Raw genomic sequence first — 6,590 nt, 5'->3', positions numbered from 1 at the left:
GAGAGAAAGAGTGAGAGAGCGAGAGAGAGAGAGAGAGAGAGAGAGAGAGAGAGAGAGAGAGAGAGAGAGAGAGAGAAGAGTGAGAGAGCGAGAGAGAGAGTGTTTCCCAAAAACTTTTCCAGCAAATAAAACCCTATGGAAAAAAAAGAAGAGTCGGACGCTTTTTTTCGTGGCCCTATCATAATGCGTCCTGTATACGTGGGGGTTTATGAAAAATCACTTCCTCCCCACAACTTTGAGAAGAAAATAAAAATATCTGAAATCTTTTCTGATTCAGAAAAACAAAATAGCAGGCACATCGTTAATGTGTTGCTAATCCACAAATATCCCACAACTGCTTCTCACCAAACTATGTTCAAAACCATGACAGGGAAATTGAGCTTTTCACTCACCGTCAGGAAGAAGAGCAAGTCCATCCCTGTGGAGGCTGGAAAAGTTCAGCAGTGTTCATCTTGAATGGGGGGGGGGGGGTCCGTCTCTGGCAGAATCTACTTAAAACGCCTCCACTTCGCTCCCCTCTCGGTGTATGAGCATCCTTTGCGCGGGTCCTTGGCTGGCTCAGGAGGGATGCTGGAGGTGCCCAGCCCTGCCAGCCACGAGACTCCGCCCACAAACCACGTGCCATCCGTGAACAGGTTTCTTTCACGTCCTCAATCCAACCCCCCCTGTAGCCTTCATAGAAAGCTTCACGTCACCCCGTGGAGGAGCTGGTGGTGTGGTGAGCAGGAGCTCCCGTCCTGTGAACATTGACCACCTGCTGTTTCTTAACATCTCAAGTTTGGCTCAGGCTGCACACATCTCATCACATTAGTCTGGAACATGGTGACTAATTGTCATGTGTTTTATCTATTGTTCTGCAAGTTGTCTTGATTGTCGTTTTTATTTAGATTCAACACGAATCACAGGGTACAATTAAGATCTATTTTCTCTCCAAAATTAATTCGTTTTTAAAGAAGTCGTCTGACGTGATCGTTTTATTGGTAATTATAGGCTTATTATGGTGGGGCAAGTTCGTGATTCGATTATTTGATTGATAAATTAATAAAAACTCAACTTAAAAAAAGACTGTCCGTCAATGTGTTTAACAACGTTAAGCGTGGTTTTGCATCATTTTGTGAAAGTGTCTTGAGTGAGAATTGTGTTATAACGTGGAATCCCCTTGAGAATGAAAGCAATATTATACGTTGCGGGAATGAATTAAAGGCAATTGATGAAATGCCTGAAGAGAAATCATTCACACACACAACGAGAGTTTCGCACACTCTTGATTTAATTATGTACATAAATATACATCTATGTACAGCTGTAATTCATATAATACAATTTAGGCTATGCATTCCCAAGTACAGTATACAGACAACAAGACGCAGGTTTCATTTCAGTTCCATCTATTTTGTCTCCCTAAAAGTGTCGTGTGACATATTGCATATTGATTTTAGCAGCACAACTCTTGCAAGATGAACACATGGTTATAGTAAATGATTTACACGTTTCATTTACTATTTTTTTTTCGTTGTTAAAATACAATTACACACAATCCCTGAATATGATAAGGAATTAATTTTACTGATACAATGATACATACTGAGTTAACAGACTTTTCCCCCCTCGCTAAATCTTCCAGGGTGGATGAATGAGCGCGCTTTGACAACATTCACAGGACGTCGCCTTCAGAAGCGGTCCGTTTGTTGTTGACTCTCTTATTGTCACACAGTCTGAACAGGATTACATGGAAATGGGTGACGTGAGTAGGACCGTGGAGGCGGTGGTGGGGGGTTACAGCTATCGCTATATGGGCACTTTGATACTTTTTATTTAGTTTTAAGGGTTTTTTTACGCGCACTCCCCTCCGGAAGACTCCTCTTCCGAGTAGGACCTTTGCGCCAAAGTGTTGACGCCGTTCTCGTCGATCGTCGTGCACAACCCCTTCCTCTTCTTCTCCCGCTCCTCCATCTTAATGGTGTCGTACAGTCCCGTGGGACCGTCGTCCAGGAGCATGTTCCGCTCGGAGAAGGACGGTTTGAGACGCGACACGTTCTTCAGGAGAAGGAGCGCTGGCGCGTAAAGCACGTTGGCGAGACCCATGCCCAAGTTGAGCTGGACAAAGCCCAGGTCATGGACTATTTGGCCGGCCACGATGGGCCCCAACGCGTAGGCCACGCAGTAGGAGATGTCTGCGATGGCGTACACACTGCCGTACACGGACACGTAACGTACGTCCACCAGGAAGCCCAGCGTGGGCAGCAGAGCCGTGTCCACCAAGGCGATGCCGAAACAGATCCCGCACAGCGGCACCATCAACTGCCCAAAGTTTTTACAGGCCGGCACGGTGCAGGAGCTGGCCCCAATACACACCATCCCTATAGCCCCGTAAAACCACTGGAGATGAGGGTACTTGGCCGCTAATTTGACGGTAATATACACACCTAGGACGTGCGGGAAGAAGGCGGGAAACCACGTCATGCCGATTTCCCACTGGCTGGCCTTCATGGTCTCATCCATCCAGTTGGCGATGGTGGGCTCCAGGAAGGCGAGGGGGATATTGCAGGTGATTAAAGCGCCCGCCACCACGGCTATGTACGGGTCAATCATCAGTTTGTGAATCGGGGTGCCCACTGGCATGTTTTCTCTCTCTCGGTTGGAGAAGGGCTTCAGCACAGCCAGGCACATCACGCCGTCGGCGAGGCAGACGCAGGCGAGGACGAGAAAGGGCACTCGTTTTCCCGCGAACTCGTAGAGGACCCCTCCGAAGGGGGGCGCCGCGAGACTCCCGAAGGAAATGAAAGCCAAAGCGATACCCAGGGCTTTGCTCCTCTCGCTCTCCTCCGTGTACGTGTCGGCGATCAGCGCGATCCCCGACGTGTCCGCGAACGCCGAGCCGAGGCCCTGCATGCTGCGCGCAAGGAACAGGGTCGCGTAGTTCTCGGCGAAAGCAAATATGAGGGTGGACAGGAACATGACGTTGAGTCCGATGAAAAGTGGGATGTCGTACCCGACCCTGTCTATGAACGTGCCGCTCAGCGGGTTGACCAGAAGCTGAAGTATAGCCTTGGAGGCAAAAAGCACCCCTATCTGTAAATCGAAATTGCCCTTGGGTACTTTGTGGATGGTGCTGTTGGTGGAGTTGGTGTGTATCGCTGCTTGGCGGGCACTGTCCGCTTCGTGCTGCAGCTCTGTCAGGTAATCGGGTATAATTGGCACAATGACCATGTAAAGCATGTTGTCTAGCAAAAGTGCTATACACACAATCACCAAAATAATCCTCCTCTGCCGGTCAGGGTCTTGCATGGCGGTGCCCAGTTGTTTAGTTCTTTCGCCCATCTGGGACAGTTTCATGGCAGCAGATTGGGCCAAATTAGCGGCATGTCCCCCTGTGGTGCCCTCCGGCTCCATGATTTTCCTCCCGTCTCGCTCAAAAGTCTTATCAGCGCACACACCAAAAAAAAGTACGTAGATGGGTTTTTTTTTTGTCACAGTCGGTTTGGCTATCAGATTAGGCGACGTATGGAGAACATCTGTTCATTCACTTTGTCGCCTTGTTGTGCAGCGGGGATACGGAGCTGGCTAACTTTCTCTGCTTTCTTTACCTTTCATTTCAAGCGCATTTCCACTCCCGGCCGCGTTTTACGTCTGTCCTCAGTTGTTGTTTCATTGTCCTGTTTCCCGTCTTTCAGAAGTGACGCGCTGATCCAAGAAAACACTCCCAGTCTTTTTTCCTTTTTTCCCCCCAGATTTCGGGAATTCACCTGCGACTCACACCGTCTCCCATCAGCGCAGCTTCTGATGGAGCTCCTTCTCCTCCGTCCAGCTGCGCCCCTCTGCACCCCCCCACCCCCTTTTACGATCCCCTTCCGTTTTCAGTCACCTGTAACGCTGCGAGATATGTCATCATCCACCAGTGGACGGAGTACACACACTGCAGTCTGGTGACTCCCTAGGTGTCCCCCCCCTCCCCTCCCATCTTCCTCTGCCATGGCTGTGACGCACGACGCCGCTGCTCTCCAACATCTTTTGCGCTAATTAGACAACGGATCCCACGCCGAACCAGATTCAGTGCAGGGTTGCATGAAGTGATAGCCTCATATTTCGTTATTCCTTATATGGGTCCTCTGTAATTGGCGATACGGTTCCTGGAAAAGTTTTGCAGCTTAATGTTTGTCGTGCCTTTCGCTGACACGTGCATTGGTTAATGGGGAGCTGTACTTCGTGTAGTCTTTACGCACCAGCCGCCATCAGTCAAAATGCAGCAACATTACGGACGAGGCGACGGGTTTGTGCTGGTTACACTGCAAAGCCGGGCAGGCTACCTGTTGCGACAAGATGTTGCTAACAGGCATGCAACCAAAATGTGATGCCACATTTTAGCATCACTCTGCAGCTGATGTTTGTAGGCAGCAACGTGCTTTTTAAACACCTCTAGGTAGCCCATTTTAACTTAGGAGATTTTGTCCTCTCTATTTCCTGCATATTGTTTTATTTGATGAAAATATTACACGCTGTCAACCAAGTGAATAAATCGCCTACTGCTTATTAGATGGTAAAGCCAAAATCGGCCTGTGCAGTTAATTATGCAAGCTGTTTGGGGAGGGGGGGGTAGTTGCTTCTGCCCTCCATCATATCACTCTTTCTAGTTTTTATTCATCCATAAGTTAAATGTCGATTATATAGGATTTATTTTCTTCGGCTGGGTGAATCGTTAGACGACCACACAGAAACTTTGTGGTGGCACCTGTGAAAATTAGTGGCTCTTTGACGGCCTCTTTCGTTTAAGTACTACCTCCCAAATGAATAAGAATACATTTTCATTTTTATTGAATAGACAACCACCAAAATACACAACCCCCCCCCCCCAAAAAAGAAAAAAAAGGCAGTTCTCCGTCTCTTCAGGGGACGCGTAAAATTGAAGTTCGGTTGAAGTCCGACAGCGTCACCTGCCGGTTAATAATGTGTCAAAGCACCTGGGCCGCATGGGGCTCGATGATGGAAGTTTAACTCCGCACTGATATCTAGTGGCGTCTATCGGAACCGATCCACTCCCTCCAGCCTCTATACAGTGGGTCTGAATGCCAGATGCTGTTTTATTAATGTATTTTTATCTATCTATCTATCTATCTATCTATCTATCTATCTATCTATCTATCTATCTATCTATCTATCTATCTATCTATCTATCTATCTATCTATCTATCTATCTATCTATCTATCTATCTATCTATCTATCTGTCTATCTATCTATCTAGAAATGTAGTAGTTTAATAGTATTGTATTACATATAGCATTAATAGTAGTATATTAGCCGTAGTTTAGAAGCAGTATAACATATCATAAGTTTATATAGAAGTATGAAACTATTTGTATATTAGTATTGTGATTTGAATTTTTATAGTTTGCACATAATAATTATCAGTACAGTTTGAGCGTAATATATATTTGTATATTTTTTTAGCATATACGGTAAATGATTATAGCATTTTTTTTAAATCTGGCTACCAGAATAAAGTTTCTTCTGGAAAAATTATTCTATTCTATTCTATTCTATTCTATGTAGACAGATTCTGTATTGTCTCCCTTGTGGAAATTTGTTACCATAGCCTGTACATCAAACACAAGTTCCCCTCTGAACATCAAAACACAACTTCATTGCATTAGAATACAAGTTCATCTTCATAAATACTTACACACACACATATATATATATATATATATCCATACAGTTAACCACACAGGTGTCTAACTAAATACAAACATGCCTGACTTTCAATGGGACATGGGTAGTCATGTGTGGACAAAGACAATGACCGGCATTCCATCTTAATCTAATTTATTCTGTTCTATCCTATATAACACATGCCTCGCACTGCATGGCTTCTTTGTGGCTTACTTGGGACTCAAGATTCCAGTCCCGGTCCTTAGCTGAGAAAGTGAGGACCAGATGGATTTCCCTCTTCATTTGTGCTCTTGGAGTTCTCAGCTGACATTTTTCTGACCAGTAGATGTCCTCGTAGCCAAATTAACACTATGTTGGAAGCCACAGAATGACAGAAAAAAACCTCAAACACACACACACACACACACACACACACACACACACACACACACACACACACACACACACACACACACACACACACACACACACAATAGACCCGCCCTTCAAACGAAACCTTCTTGTGATACCCTGAAGATAGACTGGTGCTGTTCTAATGAACATCAGCGTAACTAGAAAATACAAAAATGAATTTGTGAAAACTGAGACGGAAGATGATTTCTTTGTCTTTCTTTCTCAATCATCAAGTACACACTCTCAGACCGATGAAGGGGGGGGGGACCCCAGCTAAACCGGCAGTGGGAAGACATACTGCTCTGGAGGCCGGGGCAGGTTTGGCACCGTAACAACCTCCCATCATCAGTGACTTTGTCATCATCCAGATCCTACGGTGTTTATGTTGTAGCTTGGTACGTAGTTTAAATGACGCGTGTAACACGCCAATGCCAAAGCGTAAGGCCTTGTTCAGACTGATGTCGTCAGTGACTGGGTCCTCGAAGCCAACGAAATAAATCCTGCTCATTGTCTCTTGAGTCGAGCTTCA

General features: G+C 45.9%; 1 protein-coding gene across 1 annotated transcript; it reads right to left on the bottom strand.

Annotated features, from left to right (window-relative positions):
• Positions 1-1,833: 1,833 nt before the first annotated feature.
• Positions 1,834-3,393, bottom strand: slc18a3a (solute carrier family 18 member 3a). The gene has a single exon (XM_056292380.1). The coding sequence runs from the start codon at positions 3,391-3,393 to the stop codon at positions 1,834-1,836; it is 1,560 nt and encodes a 519-aa protein (XP_056148355.1).
• Between the last annotated feature and the right edge of the window lie 3,197 nt (positions 3,394-6,590).

The sequence above is a fragment of the Lampris incognitus genome, chromosome 13, assembly GCF_029633865.1.
Source record: "Lampris incognitus isolate fLamInc1 chromosome 13, fLamInc1.hap2, whole genome shotgun sequence".
In the NCBI taxonomy this organism is placed as follows: domain Eukaryota; kingdom Metazoa; phylum Chordata; class Actinopteri; order Lampriformes; family Lampridae; genus Lampris; species Lampris incognitus.
The sequence above is the reverse complement of the archived record's forward strand: the minus strand, read 5'-3'. Positions and strand labels throughout refer to the sequence as shown.